The sequence below is a fragment of the Cricetulus griseus genome, chromosome 5 (assembly GCF_003668045.3).
Source record: "Cricetulus griseus strain 17A/GY chromosome 5, alternate assembly CriGri-PICRH-1.0, whole genome shotgun sequence".
NCBI lineage: Eukaryota > Metazoa > Chordata > Mammalia > Rodentia > Cricetidae > Cricetulus > Cricetulus griseus.
Genome location: NC_048598.1, coordinates 29,984,760 through 30,004,565, shown reverse-complemented (window position 1 = coordinate 30,004,565; position 19,806 = coordinate 29,984,760). Strand labels below are relative to the sequence as shown.

At 39.1% G+C, this 19,806-nt stretch overlaps 1 protein-coding gene across 4 annotated transcripts in view; it reads right to left on the bottom strand.

Annotated features, from left to right (window-relative positions):
* Nucleotides 1-19,806, bottom strand: part of Dnm3 (dynamin 3) — a 473,687-nt gene that overhangs the window by 118,288 nt on the left and 335,593 nt on the right. For all 4 annotated transcript variants that reach the window (XM_027417219.2, XM_035445648.1, XM_027417220.2 and 1 more), the window contains one exon: nt 11,715-11,824. In XM_027417219.2, the coding sequence (XP_027273020.1) occupies nt 11,715-11,824 (110 nt within the window). The remainder of the gene's footprint in view (nt 1-11,714; nt 11,825-19,806) is intronic.

The following is a 19,806-nucleotide window of genomic DNA, read 5'->3' as shown; positions in this document are numbered from 1 at the left end:
AAACCCTAGAAGAAAAGCAAACTTGCTGCGAAGGATATATTTTCTTTTTGTTCTTGAACTTCACAGCCACGTTGGGCTCATTCATCACCATAGCCTTTGGATGAAAACCCTCTGAACATCAGGGCCTCAGACACTTCGACTCACATCCCCAGCAGCATAAGACACAACTCCATCCTAAGTCCTTGGGAGGAAGGGACTGATTCTAGGTTGCTTATTGAGTCTATCAATTGTTTCATTTCAAGCACAAATGGCTGTGGGGGAAAACAATGCTTAATTCCCTAGAAAAAAGAGATACACACCACCCATAGGTGTCTGGGGCACAAAGAAGCCTTCCAAAGCATTTTGATGAAATTTCAGAAAGCCCTAAAGCACATACTTAGTATTCCTCCTGCCAGTAAAGCCAGAAACAGTTATCCAAGCAAAGATCATGCTCCTATTTCATTTCAGACTTTAATTTGAAAACCAATAAGAGAAGAATTTCAATTCATTGCTTCAATCCACAGACATTTCATACTCAATCAATTACGGAGCTTTTCATGAGAATTTATCTTAGCTGTGAAATCAATTGTCACTGGCTTGGTTCACAAAAGTATCATCAGATCATATTTGATTTTTCTCTTGGGATAGTTGGTGAATGAAATAAATCCAGTGGGCAGTTAATTTTGGCTTTCTAACTACATATCCCTTAAGGCTCTCCCTTTGAAAACCCCTTCTCTGACACCCTCTGCAGCACCTAGGATTTCCTAATGATAGAATTTCATAACCAGAGTCACCCATAAAGAGAAATTTTGAAGTAGTAGAAACTGAGAAACTCTCATGATGCCCAGGACCAGGGTGCACACTATAGCAGCTGAGCTACAGTGTGGGGGCTGAGCAAAGGGTATGGCCTGGAGGAATAAAATGATCTTTCTTTGATTTGCTAAACATCTAACTCCCCAACAAAAGAAAACAGTGTTTGTCTACCTAGGTTGAGTGAAATTAATGTTGTCAGTCACAGACAGTCTGCAAGGACCTCTGACTCCTGTGAATTGACTGTCACAGCAGAGGATAGAAGGGAAAATCCAGGATGAGAGAATGAAAATCCTGTCTTTTGGATCCCCTTCAAAAAATAAATAAATAAAACAAAAAGAAAGCTCAGGGCTGGGATTGTATCACAGTGGGAGGTCACTTGCCTAACATGTACAAGCACTGGGTTCTATTCCCAGCACTGTGGGGTGGAAAAGAAAACAGTAGGTTTAGTACCTGGTTAGAGTTAAATGAGGAATTTTTATAATGCATTGTCTAGATGTTAATATTTAAAGAGTAACATCTTTAAATGAATAGTGGAAGTAAATGATAAGAATAGGATTGAAGCAGTTTATAATACAATGTCTATACTGTGAAGATTATTTTAAGGGCACTGTCTTAGGATTTTGTTCTGATTTGAACATCAATTACATGGTATGTAATTGAAAAGGCCCAACTTTTTATTTTGAAAGGAAATATTTTCCTTTGTCTTCAAGCTCTTATACTTCCTATTGGAGAGCAATATTTCTATTTCCCGTGTACTAGCGCTGAGTTTCTGGGCATCTAGGTTGACTGACAGACTTCTTCTTTGTTAGCAAGTGGTAACATTTGTATCTTTTCCATGTAACAGGAGAGGACTTCAAGCTATTGAACTCTCAAATGGCTAAGAATTGCACTGAGCAGCCCTAGGATCAAATCAATAAACAAGGTAAGACTCGTCTCCATGGACAGTAGCCAAGTGGTGAAACCTGTAACAATATTTGAATTACTTTATCATGCCATTTGTCTTAAAATCAGAAAGAAGTGTCACTTGTTAAAATGCCTACTCAGGCTCTCCAGCCGTTAAACACACTGTTTAGGTTTCTGGTAGGGACACTACTGACACCTGACTATAATGTTCTCTCCTGGAACATCACAAGTCAGATGGTCTTATACTTAGGGTGTGTGTGTGTGTGTGTGTGTGTGTGTGTGTGTGTGTGTGTGTGTGTGTGTGTGTGTGTGTGTGTGTATTCAGTATTCATATATTCCAAGCTGTTACAGAAAGAGTACAAAGAACTATATAGGTCTTTATAACACATACATTCTTTATAACATTAATAATTACTAAGAGTTTCTACTACCTAACTAATTCACTGTTTCGTTCACCAGATACTCATGGTTAGACATGATTACAAACATCCCTATGGAAAAGATGATCCACCTACCCACCCTTCGTGGGAAAGGTGTGGTAATACACCATCTCATTTGTCAGTGTGTCAGAATGAATCTTCATCTGACTCAGACAACTTATCTGGAATCGGACCACAAACAATGAACAACACTCTGAAGCAGAAAGCAATGCCTTAAGCATTGTTTCAAGAACAGTAGAATAGAAACTACTTCACCATGTGTCTTTCGTCTTAACACAAGCATAACTGCACAGAATTCCTTACGTAATCTTTCATTTTTTTTTAATCCAGAGTAAGTGAGACATGTGTGGACCTACTAAAATTCCAACTCTGAGCATTTGCCCTCCTGACTTAGAGAAGAGTCACTGCTTCCTTTCTAAAGGAGACCTGGCATTCAACCACGTCTATGTGAAACATGGAGCAGGCATTGTGTGCCATTCTCTGCCCAGCATATTTGTTTAATTTAGCATTTTCACAAGCAGCTTAAACACGAAGCATGTCTTAATATAGAAACACAGCCATAAAGGTATATAATGGGTAAACCTGACCCCAACCTCATTTTCAACTAACAAGTGGAAAAATACACCCACCATCCAACAATGAGAATAAAGGGCGATTCTTTTCGAAACACCTAAAGAGTGTGCAGTAACTACAGGACAGCATTCTTTGACATTTATTGGGTGTCAACAACAAGCTGGGGACAAAGTGGAGCAGTGAGATATCCTAAAAATCACTTTCTATAGGAAAAAGGGGGAGGAATCCAATGGAAATACTTGGTGTTATTAATAAACCGTATCCTGAGCCCAAGCTACAAAGCAGTGTCAAAGAAAGAACGCCTTATTTTAAAAGAAAACAAAACTTGACAACCCCAAGGAGGGTTCAGAAAATACTGTGTGACTGCCCTACCACCCTGTTAGACAGAAACAGATTTCAGCTGGCTACCAGAGCTGACATACCTGGGACCAAATGGGCCTTAGCATGACCTTCAAGCTGAAGGCCTGCCTGGGGAGGGTGAAGACCGGCACAGAGAGGCCATTATGCAGACACACTTCCCCTGAGAGGAAGCATGGCATTCCTAGCAAAATCAAATGGAACAAAACCCGAGGGAACATTCCAATCCGTGGTTTAGACCATGCCACCGTGAAGGTTAGGAATCCTCTCACTCAGATTGAACTTGTGATGTATGGTGAGGCAATAAATATGAGAACAGAGTATTATGAGGGATCAGGGAGGTCTGCACCCCAGGTATTTAAGACATCATCTTTGAAAGAGCCAGATGATGGCTGGGAACAGCACATCCTTACCTGCTGCTTAGGTAGAATAAACCAGCCGGGGTGTGAAGTTTGCTCTCCTCAAGCACTGGAGTCGCTGTGACTAGTAACAAGTCCTTCCATTCATAAAACTCTCAGCACTGGAGCCCTGTTTAGAATGGCTCTAAAATCTGGTCACCAGACGCAAAAAGACCATATTAATTCACTAGGACACTGAAGGCTTTTTAAAAAGGGATGTTAAATGTATTGATTCCCACACACCTGATGAAGTGGGGCCGCAGAGAAACTGCTTTAAACTCTCTCGTGGAGAGCTGAAATAGCAAGGGAATGAGCCCCTAACACTCGTGCTGCAGCATCACCGGCAAGGGCCAAAGCCGTATTTTAGGAACTGTGTAGCAGGAAGGTAGGCCAGTTCCACACAGGGCTTTAAAAAGGAGACTAAAAGCATTCTATGGACATGTGTAAGACCCAAGAGCAAACTGCAGAGTCTGCACAAGAAGTTAAAAACTGTTTATTGCTTTCCTTCATGGACAAGTCTAGTTAAAGGCATCTACAGGGTTCCAGTTGACTCTCCACAGTCAACATTTAAACTAGTGTCAGAAGCAGCGAGGAGAAATTGGATCTGGGGCATGGTTCTGGCTCTGTGATGGTAAGACACCTACGTCTTAAGATGGTAAACCTTCAACCTATAAGGAAAGGAGGACAAACAAGACTAGCTCTAAAGCCCCAGGAAATGGTAGCAAGTCATGATACTTTAGCAGCCTACTCAGTTACCAGCTTTGGCAATTCCACGGGGACTCCTAACCTTCAGCCTTCTGTGGGTGTGTTGTTATAGAAGACAGGAGTGACAAATAGAAAAGAAAGAGAAATGCCTAGAGGACCTTTCTCTAAATTAATCGAGCTAGCCAGCTAGAGCAGTGGTTCTCAACCTGTCCAACACTGCAACCCTTTAGTACAGTTCCTCATGCTGTGGTGACCCCAACCATACAATTATTTTTGTTGCTACTTCATAACTGCCATTTTGCTACAGTTATGAATCGTAATGCAAATATCTATGTTTTATGATGGTCTTAGGCTACCCCCTCAAGAGGTTGTGACACACAGGTTGGGAACCACTGATCTAAAGGCAAAGAAGAACACTGCCATTGCTGTAATGTCTTCTTTCAGAAGAAAGCAAGCTTAGCAATATAGCCTCAGCATCAGTACAAGTGGGAAAAGATGACTGAGGAGCAGCTGATAGATGGACCTCAATAAATACACAAATAGATGGCTGCTTCTTTACTTGGAGCATCAAGGCCCATATGCTTACAAGGTAGGCCGAAGTTGATGAACCTTGAGAAACAGAAGAGGAATGTTTATGTTTTTGTCACTGTACTTCCCTTTCCTTTGAACTTAGGTTCTTCAGAAAAGGTGGGCAGCAGACTAGGCAGCATTTCCCATCAACTGCTTTGACTTATGCTACTTTATCTTTGGGACAGTCTTCTCTGTTTCCTCTATGCCCATTCATGATGTGAGCCACTAAAAGGCCACCTGCTTTAATGCTAACAGTATTGATTGTGGGTCCATCCTTTGCTCCTTGTTCCTCCAGTACTGCAGTGTAACCACTAGAGAGGCATACACACTATCATTTGCACAGGTTGAATGTGACCAGACACACTGTAGTCCATTTTTGTTTTCATGTGCTAGTTTCTTAACCAGACTACATTTTGCTTTGTATTTTATTTATGTATTTATTGACCAGTAGAAAATGGATCTATAGGACACTCACTGACAATTGAAAATGTCAACAAAACACAATCACACCCCGTGTTTCATTTAGAGTACCGATACTGAGATACATGGCTGATGACGAAGAACTGCTTAATAGACACTTGGGAATGGGTACCACAATAGAATCGGAAGATATGCGAGAATGAGGGACTCATCATCTTTCCTATTGGTCTGTACAGATCCTGCTGCCCTGACTGGCCTTCCATGTTACTATAGCCCTTATCCCTAGCAGAAGTCAGGAACACAGTTTTGTGTTTCTGTGATCATATGGTAATGAAAAACTCATCTTTTCAACCAAGGTGACTGAAAGAACGTTTTAAAACTTCTTTCCCATACGACATCTAAAATTTAAAAGCATTATTAAATCTAAGCTCTTACCAAATGAAAAAAGAAAAAAAAAAGACCCTACCATCTCCCCAGCACTACCCCACCAAAAGGAAAACAAGTCTTTTTCCATTTTTGCTGTTGGATGACATTCATTTCAGAAATGCAAAGGTGGCCAATATCCTTGAGAGGATAGGAAACAGTACTTTGGGACTTAAATGAGACTCAGGACCCTCCACAGGTCACATCCTTAGGCCAAAAAAAAAAAAAAAAAAAAAAAGAATTGGAAAAAAACTAGTCCCCTACCAAAGAAAAATAACTGGCAAATTACTGAGCAAAAATGAGTCAATTAAACTGGAAAATGGTGCCAAAAAAGTGAAGTACTACAACACACTAAGAGATATGCAGCGCATGAATGGAGAGTTCAATACATGGGAAAAAAGTCAAAAATTCTCTAGCATGTATCTATATGGGATTTGTAAAGAGAAACAAGAAGGGAAGAATGCTGTGGAATATTACTTTAACTGTGTAAAGGTGTCTTTGTTAACAATGTAAGGGTGTGTGTTTAATTATGTAAAGATGTGTTGCATCTGTTTCATTTTGCCTGTCTAAGGTACCTGATTGGTCTAATAAATAGTTGAATGGCCAATAGCTAGGCAGAGAAAGGATAGGTGGGGCCAGTGGGCAGAGAGACTAAATAGAGGAAGAATCTAGGCTTGAGAAGAAGAATGAGACAAGAGGAGGAGAAAATAAAGGAGATGCCTGGGGCCAGAAGCCAGGCATCTCCCGGACAGACAGACATAGAGACAGCAGGAAAGAAAGCTATGCAGGCAGAAAGAAAAGAAGGTAAAAAGCATCAAAGCAAAAGGTAGCTAAAGAGAAACAGGTTATGTTAAAAGAGCTAGACAGAAATTAATCTAAGCTAGGCCAAGCATTCAAAACTAATAAATAAGTCTCCATGTCATCATCTGGGAGCTGGTTGGTGGCCCCAAAAGAAAGAACCTGGTGCAAGAAAAGAGACAACAAACTTAAAATCTCAGATTTGTGAAAAGTCATGAGCCGTCAGAATTAAGGAATACAATGAATCTCAAGCAGGAAACACAAAACAGCATATAGCCATACAAACAAATTATACTTAAGTTTCAGAATACTAAGAAAAAAAGAGATCCTTAAAATGAACTGGTAGGAAAATACAGATTAGCTTTAAAATGGAACAACAAAAGGACTGACAGCCGGCCTCTCCAGAGAATGACTGAAGTATGTCCTAGAGGAGAAAGACCTTCAACAATGGGACAGAACGATGGTCCGTTTGTAGTTTACTATCCAGTGATAGCACTATTCCACCACAAGGCCAAAATACACACATTTTAAAGAAAGCAAACACCAACCTGAGGAATTTAACAAAGTAGCAACTACTGAGAGGATTTCTTCAGGATTACTTCAGTTTGAACAAAACCCAAAGGAAACATAGGTTTAACACAAGAAGAAAGGTGAGCAAGTTGCTTGGTAATCATGCCAGAAAATCTGAACACTCCTCATATTCTATATTCTATAGACTAAAGTAGTGGAAAAGTAAGGTGGAATTCAAATCTTGGCAACAACAATGTGGAAGTCAGAAGAGGGTTATTGGAATCAAAATGTCTCAGATTATTTTAGAATGGTTAGAAAGACTAACTTATGACTTCAAGATAATTAGTAAGGTCAGATTATTAAAAATGTGAAAGAGAATAAACACAGTATATAAAAACTTCCAAACCTGAGAAGAATAAACCAAGTGATCAGGAAGTGTGTGTGTGTGTGTGTGTGTGTGGGTGCACCATATAAAAGGCACAATGAAGATTAAAAACAATACTCAAATTAAATTCAAATGACCCAGTGATGATTACAAAAATGGGCTAAAGTCACTAACCCCACCCAAAGATTTCATAATGGGTTTAAGATAAAGAAACCTAGGTGATCGATGAAGTTTGAGGACAAAGGAAGTACAAAGGCAGACTGAGAAAGTATTAATCAGAAGATATACTATATTGACATAAGATACAGCAAATTTAAAAAAAAAGACCATTATGAGAAATAAGAGACTATTAAAAAAAACCCTGCTCTTTAAAATCCCTAGGGATTCTGTTTGTTAACATTTTATTTTAATTATGTGTATGTGCATATGCGTTTCTCTATGTGTGAATTTGCACACATGAGTGCAGTGCCCACAGAGGCTAGAATAGGGTGTTAGATCCCCCAGAGCTGGAGTTGCAGGCAGTTATGAGCTACCTGATACGGGCGTTGGGAACCAAATTTGGGTTTTTTTCTCAAGAGCTGTAGGTACTCTTAGCTATTAGCCATATCTCTCACTGTAGGAAATCTAAGGTTAATGAATACAAAAGCATAACTTATCCTCAAAAAAATAAGACAACAATGGACAGACTTGCTAGAATAATCAAAATCCCAACAAGGAGGTTGTGAGCATAGTTGTTTATAATTTTAACTGTCTCCATTGTCAATTCTCTCTCTGGAATGTAATCTACATTCCAGATTTTTTCTGTGTCATTCACAGTAATATTTTAAAGTTTAGAGAAACGTCATATACAGAAGCTGCCTTATACCCTTGTTGAAAGTTTGAATTAGTCAGGATGAAAATAAGATAGCAGCAACATAGACCAGATAATGCAATCAACAAGCATGACCTAGAAACCTGCACTTGTAACTAGTGAAGACATGCTCTCAAACATGCATGAAGTACTTATGAAAATTCAGAATGTGCTAGACCACATTCTCTGACCACAATACAATTAAGTTAGAAACAAACAACAACACAACAATAAAATTCTATGCATTATAAAACGTAAAACACATTTCTGAGTAACTCAAAGGGAAGAGAAAAACATGGAGAAGACTTAGCAACAGAACTGAATGCTGGTGAAAATATTATAACCAATATTTGTGGCAAACAGCCGAAGACAATAAGGGTACAACTGATGAGCTACACATCCAAATGAGGACTGACAAAGGAAACATGAAGAAGATATATGGTAGGAAATAAAAAAAATATTTAAGTAGAAGAATGCACACAATAAAGAATAAGAAGTCAACAGTTATTTCTTTGAAAATAACTCAAAACTCCAACAAGTGTGATCATGGAGTGAAAAGAGGTGCTGTTTAATATTAGAGATAAAGATGCCAAATCTCAGATACACCAGAGATGTAAAAATAAGAGAACAATAAGATACTTAGAGCTAATTTATTTGAAAATAAATGGATTGGAGAATTTCCTAGAAAAGTATAATTTACATAAACTGATTCAAATAAAATATAGACTATCTCTACAATGTACAATCATTAAATAGTTAAGTCAGAGTTAACTGTCTACTTGCCAAAAACACCTTTTGGTAGTAGTGGTTGTTCATTAGCCTCAGTCCCTAGCTGAGGAGATATTGACAGTTGGTGACTTCTGGGGTTAGAACAGCTAGATGGTTTTAGATATGTGGCCCCTGGTAGGTTGACCATGCTGCAGTGAATGGCTCCATAACCATTTTACAGGAGCAGCTCAAATTAAACTTGGCGGTTTATAAAAAATTACACAAAATTGGTAAGAGGTGAGGAGGTAGGGGATGGATCTGGAAGAAGCTGGGGGAGGTAATGCAGGGGAATATGATAAAAATACATGTATGAAATTCTCAAATACTTAATATCTTTTACTGACACCTTCCAGGTGAGATGATTTTAGCAGTGACTTCCACCAAGACACCAATTAACAGTTAATCCCAGTTTTAAACAAAATATTCCAAAGAACAATTAGGGTTTAATGCCATGTGATTTTTATGAAACTAAGAACCTTGATATTCAGGCATACCAAGGGAAATAAATACACAAAGGGTATTTGTTGTTCAGTATTCTTGTGAGCATAATTGCAAATCTTCAATAAAATACTAGCAATTTTAAGTTAAGAATTTGTAGTACATATGTTTTACTATGAATGTAGGAGATAAGGATGATTCATCATTACAAAAATATTTTTAATACATTATGCAAGCAGATTATAGAGGGAAAAGTCAAATAGTCTTGTAGGTGGAAATACTGATAAAATAGTGTACACAGAAACCTTACGGCAGAGGAACACAAGGATGCTCCTCATCTGAGAGAAGGGACTTTTCTAAAAGAATTTAAATGTAAAACCTTTCAAATAATTCTATTTGAAATCAGAAACAGAATAGGGACACCCATGAGCAACACTGTCCTGGCAGATTGGGACAGCACAAAAACCATCCAAAGGGCTCAAAATTTCAAAGTAAAAGATAACGGCAGATATGCTACTTGGGGTATCTGTGTCCTGGCAGATGTCCCAGGGAATGGCAGAATTCAGCATCTTTTTTTAGAATTCAAGAATTCCAAAAGATGTAGTTTTTCTGAAACCTAAAATATTACTTTGGTGACTCTTGTACTTTCTAATACCCACAGTTGTATTTCTTCTTGTTCCAAGCTCTTCAATAAGTAAATCTTCTGGATGGAAGGAGCATTACAATATGTTGGACTTCTGGTTTGATAGAACTCTCCCATAGCACACTCTCATGATGACTTTGGGATCTTCAGATTCTCCAGGGCCCAAGAAGAACCCTGAGCAGTCCTGAGCTCCACCCCAGTGGAGCTGCTCTATATTGCTGCTCTATAATCCTTTTTATTCATTATCATTTTCAGTTGTTTTTTTTTTCTTTCACATAAACTACTTTCAAATAATACCAAGTCCTCCAAAGGGCGTGTGTGTGTGGGGGGGGGGGGATCCCATTTCAATACTTCACTGGAGAGTGGTATTTGATTTTCTTTCCCCTTGATTCTTTAAATGGTTTGCTCTTGTGGTTTTTCCAAGTATTTTTGTATTCTGAGTCACTCTGAGCAACTGACTGGGAATGTAGGAAGAAGTCTCCTTTTGCTGTTTTGATTAACTGTGTGATTGACCCTAGGCTCCTCACTGAACCTAATCAAGTAACTTCATTTATTGCTAAATAAAGATAAAATGCAGCCTGGAAACATGGGTAATAATTAGACCCTGCCACGTGGTGACTCACTTCTCATGAACTTACACAAAGTAGATTTTTCCTATATTTCCAGTTGAGGGAAAACAAAGAAACACCCCTTTATTGTTTTTGTCTGACTAGAGTTCATTTCTATCTGTTCGTAGTTTAATTCCATTGTTTAGCTTTAGTGAGCAGCCATAGCACTGAGTGAAGGTAGATGGTTAGCACCAAGTCAAGTCTTGACACTCTCCAGCAACAATAGAAGGAGAGAACAACATCAGTGCCAAGAGGAATATGCAAGAGAGGGGAAGTCCTGACTTAGCTCCCACCTCTGGGGTCAGCTCTGAGCTGTGTAATCTTAAGAAAGTCAAAAGAACATCGAGACTATGATTTCTAACTTACAAAATGGTCATCCACCATCTTTTTAGCCTTCTGTGCGATTGTTTCAATTCCCCATTCCCCAGCAAACAAAACAAGCAACAACAACAAAACATCAACAAAAAAATACACTGGTGATGATTTCTAAGTTTGTAAGCAATAACCCCAGATAAGGAGGAACATAAGATAGTAAAATGTATCTTTAAGAAATGATTTGGCTTAAGCCGGGCGTTGGTGGCACACACCTTTTAATCCCAGCACTCGGGAGGCAGAGGCAGGTGGATCTCTGTGAGTTCAAGGCCAGCCTGGTCTCCAGAGGGAGTGCCAGGATAGGCTCCAAAGCTATACAGAGAAACCCTGTCTCGAAAAACCAAAAAAAAAAAAAAAAAAAAAAAAAAAAAAGAAAGAAATGACTTGGCAAGAATTCAGTATTCAGTACCTACTGGAAAACCAGGGTATAAACCAGGATTTGAAGATTGTTCTGACTCTGTGTTTTAATCTTTTCAAGCTATAACCCATAGCGGATTGTTAAAAATATAAAACAAATGCTGATGTAGTGGCATTTGCCTGTAATTCCAACACTTGGGGGAGGTGGAAGTGAAAGGATTAGGAGTTCAAGGCCAGCCTGGGCTACAGAATGAGCTCTAGGCTAGCCTGAGCTACCTGAGATTCTGACTGGGAAGAAAATGAAAAAAATGTGAGGGAAAGATTCTTAACACAAAAATGGCTTCACTATCTTACCTTTGTTCAGTGTTAAAGAGTGCAAAGACATGCTTGCTTCACTATCTTACCTTTGTTCAGTGTTAAAGAGTGCGAAGACGTGCTTGCTGGACATGAAGCCCTTCTCCACATCCCGGACTTTCAGGTTGTCCAGTGGAAGCATGTATTTCTTTTCTTTCTCCTGTTATTCAGAGGTGAGAAAGAAAGAGAAGATTTTAATAGGTTACTGCACCAACAACAGCACACTTCCTAAACTGGGTGCCTTTTGATGACGTTTGATTACATTACCTTGACACCATCAAACATTACTTTTGCACCAGCTACCAAGGAACACAAGTTATGTGAGACAGGAGAGTCCAGTGATTCTGAACACATGGGTTGAAAGTGTGAGGGTGGGGGTAAAGTGGGGGAGGGGAGTATTCGGGAAGGACTCTGAGATGGAGAGAACACATGTTCCTCCATCCTTGCCCCCTCATGTGGGTCCCCTTAGATGTTTTGAAATGTTAGTCTGATATTAAGAATTTAGCCATCTGTTAATATTTAACAAAAATGTTCTGGTCCTAATTCAATGAGAAATGCCAGATGGATTTCATTTCACATTTTATTTGCAGCCTAAGCAGTTTTGATAGCCAGCATTGGCAGGGGAGTGTGGAAGCCCTAGGACCCTGGTATGAAATACCCCATAAACTGAGATAAAACGCAGAAAACCTTTCCCTCATTTGAGTCTAGCATAAAGTATAGGTCCACAAAAGGGTTCTTTTATGCAACTCATAGAATTTTTTTTTAACTCACTGGAGAAGAAAAGCCCATTAGGATTAGATTAATATTAATTAACACAAGTTCTCTTTTAATGGATGGAATATGGATGACGGAAAGGTGAGGTATGCAAACGTGACTGAAACATGTTGGTGAAACACACCAAATGTCTAAGAGTTACCAGAAACACTTTTAAGGACTGGCCCAGGGTCAATGTATAAATGCCTATCAATCCATATAACAGGTAAGAGACAAGTACTCAGTCTAGGAGGCCTAGTAAAAACCTATTACCAGGTCACATCACCATCACTTGCTAAACAGTAGTCCTCTGTGTGAGGAAGAACTAGACACAGAGCAGTGGAGCACATACTCATAGCTGTACTTCTGACACACATCTGTGGTTGACCATGGGAACCGTGCCCCACACATCTATGTCTGCTAGGGGCTTTGCTGCTCCTACAGCATACAGGCTGCTTGAGAGCTCATGGCTCATGAGCACAGAGCGTGTGCGGTGTTGAATTGCAGGGGATATCACTGATCTCGCCATTTTTCTGCTCCCGCATTGGGGAAGAACTAAGCAGAGCACATCAGAGTAGCCACTTCCCTCCCCTGCCCCCCGCCCCAAAAATAAAAGAAGCAAGACTCCATGCTTAACCACAAAAATAAGACAGTGGAAAAAAGGAGGGCTACAAAGTTGAAGGAAGCTGGTTGGAAAACAAAATGGCCTCTCAGGCAAAAACAAAGTCTTCAAAGCAATGAAAAAAGGATAAAAGAAACTCAGCGGGAGTGGAGGAGGCCTAGGAAAAACATGCAAGATTGGAGCTCTGTGGGCCCATTTCAATATTTCCTGTATAAAATTAATAATTTATTCATGAATGCATGGATATGCTAAATAACAAAATATAGTGCTCAAGTAAATGAGGTATCAGAGCTGAGTCCAACTTACTTAAAACACTTGTCCAACTATTTTCGGGCAGAATTCTAAGAGGCCGGACTAGATTGAATAAAACCCTCTCCAATACATAATCAAATGAAAATGCTTAAGACCCAGAGAACATTTTTTTTTAAATTGGATGGTTTTCAATGCCCTAAATTTAAGCAGCTGTTTTTTTTTAATGCACCATCCTATTCAACCTTTTGAAATGATGGATTGGCCTTCTTAATAGGAAATCTGCATTTCATTGTAAAGATGGAACACAGTGTCCTTGGCTTGGGTTCTATAGAAGTGGGCCCCCCTTTGTACTGCATTCTTTAGCATATACTGAAGACTGACAATCCTGCAAGTTTACATCAGCTCTTCAGCACTGGGGAAAACGTTCCGACGCAGACAGGGAAATGGAAAAAGTATACTCTTCACTCACAAAGAAGAAGAATTAAATCCCATATTTACCTAAGGTTTTTGAGGACACGGTACTAAAGTATTTCATAATCACAAGTTTTAAGACTGACAAAGAAGACAGTTTCTTCAGACTGACTTGGGTAATTAAATTGTAAGTAAAACAGAATTAAATGGAGCAGCAGCAACACCAAGCATTGCAACGATATATCATGGGTATGTCTGAAAATCTTGGTAGTTTGGGGTTCTGGAAAAAAAAAAAAACCAAATGAAAATCTGGAATCTCAAATAGCTTAAACAAAATGGCTAGGGGAGGGAGAGATATATAGAACTATAATTCCTAAAGTGTAGTGAGAATTAGTACCATCTTAATTAAGATACTTGCTGAGTAACCTGTCAATTCTAATAACCTACTATCCAACATGATAGCCACCAACCACAGGAAGCTATGAAATGATTTGAAATGTAGCTAGTTAAATTGGGATATGTGTAAATACAAGGCAGACGCCTGATTCCAGAGATTTAGTATGAAGCAATAAGAATAAAAATTATTAATTTGCTTATTTGCAGATGCCTGACTCCAAAGATTTAGTATGAAGCATAAGAATAAAAATTACTTATTTGCTTGCTTATTTAAAAAAATAATTTAGGTATATGGGCACTCTGGATACATGTATGTCTGCGTATCACATGCATGTCGTGGAGGCCACACGGGGGAATCAGATCCCCTGGACCTATGGTTATAGATGGTGGTTATAGCCATCCTGTGGATGCTGGGAACTAAACCTGGATCCTCTGGAAGAGCAGACAGAGCTCTTTGCTAGTGAACCATCTCTCCAGCCCATCAGTAATAACTGAATCAACAATCTCACTAGTGCTTTTAACAAATGAAAATGTATAATCTCATCAATATTTTTATATTAGTTTTAAGTTGAAATTATATGAGTATGTTGGGGGTATTATTGAATGTAATTTCTCCTGCTTCTTTTCTTTTCCTTTGAAGGTAGCTGTTAGACAAATACAAATGACACTCAACTCTTACGGAATTTCTTTGAACAGTACTGCACCTCGTACACTCATCATCTCCATCATCTCCTCCTTACCCCATTCTTTCAAGCAGTCTGCCTTCGCAACTTCCTGTTTCCGCCATGCAACATAGTCTTTATTAAGCTCTTCACCCTTTTGGTGTGTTTTCCTCTCTCACCTCTTTCATCACACAACTTGAAGCTGTTTGATACCTTCCATGCTGTCCCAGATCTCTGTTATCTACATCACCAGAGTGAGACTTCAGCTCTTTCAAGTTTTCAATAGTTTTCCATGATTTATATAGGAATATCCACTAAATCCTCCAATGTGACATCTTCAAACACCTGCAAATTGACCCCATCCTAATTTATCAAAATTTCCCCCAATTACTTTATGAAATCTCCATTTTTAACTGTGAGTGGCAAATATCTGTAATCCTACAATTTGGGAAGCAGAGGCAGGAGTGAAAACTTGAGATCAGCCATCTCTATACTGTAAGTTCTAGTCTAACCTGGACTACATAGCAAGACTCTGTGCCAATGACCAAAACAACAACAAATTCCATCATGACTAAATCCACCTTCACCAAGACTACACAACCTAAGTTACCCTTTAAACTCCTTTCTGCTGTGATCACGATGTTTACAGTCCACATCAAGACGTACTCTGTGAAGTTTTTTTTTTTTTTAGCCCATAGCTGTGTCACCTCCTCATCCCTTCTGTTTCAGTGGATACAAAAGGTTTTATTTCTTCCATGAGATGCCCTCATTTTATAAGTGCACTACATTAAAAATTAGTGTGAACTCAGACTATCCAACCTATTATATTATTCAAATGGACTCCCCTTGCAAAGTAAAATGAAGTAGAGGACATTTTTGCTCTAAAAGGAACTTAAATTTTTGATATTATAAATGTCATTATTATGCAGACATTTGGAAGTAGAAGCACATATAAAATTTTAGAGAACTATTTAATGCAGATTCTTAAAGGAGCTTCTTACATATTTTCAAAAGCTTCTGGGATGGATGTCATTTTGTCGACATCATTATTTTATTCATACTTAAACAGTAATTTTTTTCTTTACTCAATGCAGGAAGATTACTAGTTTTATTTACATTTGGTATCCAGGATGAGAAAGATGATTTGCTCAAAGAGAAAAGGAGCATAGGAGGCCTAGTGTTCTTTTCCAATAACCAGGCAAAGCTGGGAGAACTAGTATATGCCCAAAGGAGTATATCTCTGTGTCAGAGAGAGTGACCTAAGATGCAAGTAAGTGAATGATGAGTAGTAACAGAAGCATCACAGAGAAGAGAGGTGGAGATTATAGGGTGGCCATAACATGTGGTCCTTGAACTTGAACTCAGAGTCAGTAGGTTTGGCCAGTGCCCAGTTGTATCCTCAAGCTAGTAAAGCACCATTTAGTTGGTTGCTAGAAGGTGATACAGTAGGTATAAGCAGAGGATCTGGTATGTGGAAGAATAGTTCCTAGATATGCAATGTGTTAGGAAGTGTTAGCAATTTCTATGGACTGAGTTTCAGAACTTGGGAACTATGTGAGTGGCCTCAGTTTGATTTTCTTATGATAAGATAACAAAATTCTTCCAGGAGACTGAATGGGGACTGGGAGTTCTTTCTCATTCCTATCCAGTGCCTAGCAAAGCACTGAACACAAGTTCTGAGTTATATATCATAAATATCATCAAATAGATTTAAAAATGTTGGCTGACAAAAGCCAAGTGTTGAGTTTTGACAGTCATTTATATTTAAAAATTAAGTAAAAAAATCAATTTTAAAAAAATGGTGTAAAGTGTGGTTTTAGCTTCTTGTTGCTTTGACAAGACACCTGACTAAAAAATAGCTTAAAGAGAAAGAGTTTTATGTGGGCTTATGGTGTTGGAGGTGACAGTCCTCTGTTGCAGCGACCAGTGCACAGCGAGGCCATCAGGAAGCTCCAGCAGAGACCTGTGTGACTGGCTCTCCTTTCTTCTCCCTTTATTTCATCTTGACTCCAAGACTGTATTTAGGGTAGGTCTTCCCCTTTACCCTTAGTAAACCCTCCCTGAAAATACGCTCCCAGACACTCCCAGAAGTATGCATTTCTAATCATCTGGATGTGTCTCAATCCCACAAAACTGGGAATCAAGACTACACACAGAAGCCTAAGTGACTGGCTAAGTGACACCAAAAGAAAAAATCTGATATTCTAGATACTCTACAAAAAAAAAAATGTGGAAAGTTTGAGAGCCAAAGAAAGAAATCAGTCTGGGCGTTGGTGGCACACACCTTTAATCTCTGCACTTGGGAGGCAGAGGCAGCCTGATCGTGAGTTGGAGGCCAGCCACTAAATCTATACAAAGTTTAGATGGATAGACAGTGTTTATTTCTTTATCTTTGTGTTGCTTTGACTTGCTAGCCATGTCTCCTTTTCTGAAAGGAAACAAATATTGGGAGCACTGAAGAGCCTGGGATGTACCACCTCCCCCACAAAGCCAATTCTGATTTCTTTCTTTTTTATTATTATTTATTTTGGTTTTTTCGAGACAATATTTCTTTGTGTAGCTTTGGAGCCTACCCTGGCACTGGCTCTGTAAACCAGGCTGGCCTTGAACTCACAGAGATCAGCCTGCCTCTGCCTCCCAAGTGCAGAGACTAAAGGTGTGTGTCACCAACGCCCAGCCTGATTTCTTTCTTTAGCTCTCAAACTTTCCACATTTTTTTTTTTTTGTAGAGTATCTAGAATATCAGATTTTTTTCTTTTGGTGTTCATATTGCCTCTTCATGTAGATTGAAGCCTCTTGAGGACAGGGACCATGCTGTTTATGCCAAGCAGAGATTACATTGTTGCTTAACAAACTCTTCATTGTTGATGATACATTACAAATGAAATTCGAACATGGTTGATCTAGAATACCATTATGTTAGATGTGTCTAACAGACGTGATATAAACACTTACTTTTTGTGCTTCAAAGATTGATTTTTAGTGGTTTTACAGCATTTTAGGCATATATAATTTATTAGATTAATTTTCTTCAATCTAGACCAATATACTTAATTTGATTCACAGAAGTCTCAGGACTTTTAAACATGACAATCCAAATATACTCAATAACAATTCAAACACACAAGGACTCTGCTCTTAAGAAACTCCAGCACCCTAGATGAGAATGTACTATTGCCATTTTCCCAAATCAGTAAATCTTCTAACCTTCTTAATATTTATCCTTATATTCACAGAGAAGTGTAGCTCTCACCCCTCACCAAAGAAACCTCTTCTCTCTCTCTCTCTCTCTCTCTCTCTCTCTCTCTCTCTCTCTCTCTCTCTCTCCAGATTCAGGTCATTACAGAGATCCACAGCTGATTAACATGCCAAAATAAGTGATTTCGGGGAGCCCAGATCCAGTTGGCTCACCTACAATACCATCCCTACATGCAAGGCTCAGGGAACATCCACGAAGAGGGGGCAGAAAGATTAAAATAACCAAAGGACCAGGACAGAGAGTATCTTCTAGACATGGGAGGATACTGTACCCATGAAATCCCAACACTATGGTTGCCTGAACAAAACTTATGAATAATATTCCATGCTGCAGAGAATAGCAGTGCTTCATTGGCACAAAATTTCTAGTACGTTCCTTCCTTTTCTCATATGCATATAACAACTGTCCATGTGTATCTGCCTTCATTATTACAATGGTCACACCATATACAACCAGTTTGTCAAATGTCTTCTGTCGAGAGACTGATATGTATCTGTTCTCTGTAGGTATTGTACCTTTCATTGGTGATAAGTGGGGTATTCCTATGACAGGGCCCTACAAAACACCAGCTATGCATGCCGGTGGTAGTACTATGTGAGCCAAAACAGGAACAACGAGGTGCTTATCCCACCAAGCACTTGGCCCAAAGATACGGCAATAGCCCCTAGGCTTGTACAAGTTGAGAGATTCCTTATCTCAAGACTAAAAATATTTTTCTCCCAGAATTCCGGAAACCCGTGAGATACCATGGCACATCAAATTGTTATACTTTTGCTGGCTGCTCAAGAGATAATAATGCAGATCGATATTTTTCCTAACAAAGTTTGAATTTTCCTTTGTTGCACTAGCATCTGTGATCTCTCCTATTTTATTTTGTATTTCTGTCTTATTTTCTACGTATCCAAATGCCTTGTATTAGTGTGTATGTTCTTCCTGTAAGTATAACATAAACTCCTGTGGGGAGAGGCAAAGCCTTGCTATCATTGTTTTTTATCATTATCTGTACCTTTCTCCATGTTTCTCTGACTTTGCTGCTACACCATTCGCTCTTTGTGGCAAAACAAAATGAAAACCCCAGCACTCCCTTATTAGTGTTGGCAATGTAGTAGACATCCAGCACAACTTGCTGGTTGAGCATACGAGCAGTCCCCCCAGGCTGGCTCAGTGCTTAGCCTGGATTAAGGAAGGACTCAGAGATGGTAACTGACTTATGAAACAATCAAAGTACCAAAGGAAGAAAAAGTGGCTATAAAAATACTAAAAATGCCAAAACGCTGGTTTCACATGCTGTTGAAAACCAGAATCTGGTGTTTATTGCTATTAAAGGAGTTACAATTATAGAGATGTACAAGTATGAAGTCCATAATATAAACTGCTTGTTTTTTTATATGGATTTTAATTCCATGTTTTAATCAGAGCTACACTTTGAATGCTAAGGAACATCTGTCCACCACCAGGGGTTTGCTGAGTGAACTTCTGTAGATTTAGTCTCCAGAGTTGAAGAAACACACATGAAGAATGAAGGGAGTCTCCTAATAGGCCAAGGAAATGGCAAAGTGTCTAGGCTGTCAGCTTTGGGGACATTAGGGCCATGCTTACTTGGGCTCTGGGAAGGAACTACACATGGCGTATCTCCACTGGTAGGCCAAGGAAAGCCAGTGACTCTTGTCATCTCCCACCCAACTAGACAAGATGCTTTGTGTTTGGCTTCAGAATTGGCCTCAGTATCTACTTCCTCCAAGAAGTCTGGCTGGTTCTCCGGAAAGGCAACCTTCAAACTGGTGCAG